The sequence below is a fragment of the Sinocyclocheilus rhinocerous genome, unplaced genomic scaffold (genome assembly GCF_001515625.1).
Source record: "Sinocyclocheilus rhinocerous isolate Xijiao unplaced genomic scaffold, SAMN03320098_v1.1 scaffold46614, whole genome shotgun sequence".
NCBI lineage: Eukaryota > Metazoa > Chordata > Actinopteri > Cypriniformes > Cyprinidae > Sinocyclocheilus > Sinocyclocheilus rhinocerous.
This window is the reverse complement of record NW_015658482.1, coordinates 11074-12456: the sequence shown is the minus strand read 5'-3', so window position 1 is coordinate 12456 and position 1383 is coordinate 11074. Positions and strand designations below refer to the sequence as shown.

Sequence of the window (1383 nt, the reverse complement as noted above, 5' to 3'; positions counted from 1 at the left end):
ATATATATATATATATTATTTTTTATTTTTTTTTACACACTAAGTTATATTGGAAGACAAACAAATACATAAAATATTTATTTCATTTATTATTTTTTTCTTTATATTTTCTATGGACCACACAGACACATGAAAACAAAATATTTTTTCTTTGTTTCTTTATATTTTCCAGAATGTACATGATTGACAGACAGACGGAGCGCACCTGTTTTCTGGAAGACGCTGCACTGTTTGCTCTGCAGGACACTTTCACAGAGCTGTGCCGTCGGCCCTGATGCACGGAGAGCCTCTGCTCGGACAGATTCGACGGCAGCAGGTCTCGAAACAAGATCCTGGCGATCAGACCGTACAGAACCGAAGCCACGACGAGAGGAACCACATAAAACAGCGTGAAGTCCAGGAAGTAGATGGGCATGTAGAGGTTCCTGGACACCCGATAGCCGCAGCGGACCACGACGCCGTTAGAATAAACCGTCTCATTGGTGTCCACCAGGAAGAACCACATGATGCAGTAGAGAGATGTGAAGATCCAGACGCAGGCGATGATCTTCTTGGCTCTCGATACGGTGCAGATGAACTGGGCTTTGATGGAGTGGCAGATGGCGATGTAGCGCTCGATGGTGAAGGCCGTGATGGAGCAGGACGAGACGTTGATGCCCAGGTACTGCAGGTAAGTGATGCAAACACAGCCGGCGTAGCCATAGATCCACGAAGCCACAACCTCAGAGATATTCGGTAAACCGGCGGCCAAAAGCACGGTCAGATCAGCCATGGCTAAACTCACCAGGTAGCAGTTGGTCGCGGTCATCATGTGTTTGCTACGGATCACCACCAGAACCACCATGACGTTCCCGGCGATTCCCACGCCACAGATCAGCAGCGACAGAGAGATGGTGACCGCCTGAACCTCCAGTGAGTTCTCCGGCATTGTGGCCAGAGTCTGACCGTTGCTGGAGTTTCTGTCAGGATATGTTGAGCTGCTGTTATCCATCCTGGTGTTTCTCAAGATATTCCCATTTTAGCTATCTCAACAAAAAACCTGGAGAAAGTTTGAGAAAAATGAAGAAAATTGCACACCATTTCTTTGATGTTCTTGATGAGTTTTTAATTTTCTTTAGAATTTTTATTAATATAATTAATATTTATTTTTATATTTTGTGTTTTCATTTTAATTTTAGTTAAATTTGATTTAAAATATATATTGTTTATACATTTTTATTTTAGGTTTGGTCATTTTAGTGCATCAAGTTAAAGTAAATGAAAATGAGAAATAAATTAGCGGAAATTAAATAAACAAAACAATTGTAGAAATAAAATAGTATTTTTTTAAATAAATAAATAAATATATATATATATATATATATATATACACTACCGGTCAAA

At 40.1% G+C, this 1383-nt stretch overlaps 1 protein-coding gene across 1 annotated transcript; it reads right to left on the bottom strand.

Annotated features, from left to right (window-relative positions):
* Positions 1-205: 205 nt before the first annotated feature.
* On the bottom strand, positions 206-991 carry LOC107722171 (thyrotropin-releasing hormone receptor; the record flags this gene model as incomplete). Its single annotated transcript, XM_074560115.1, has 1 exon — positions 206-991. A coding segment is annotated over exon 1 (786 nt), but the record flags the coding sequence as incomplete, so codon positions are not given.
* Between the last annotated feature and the right edge of the window lie 392 nt (positions 992-1383).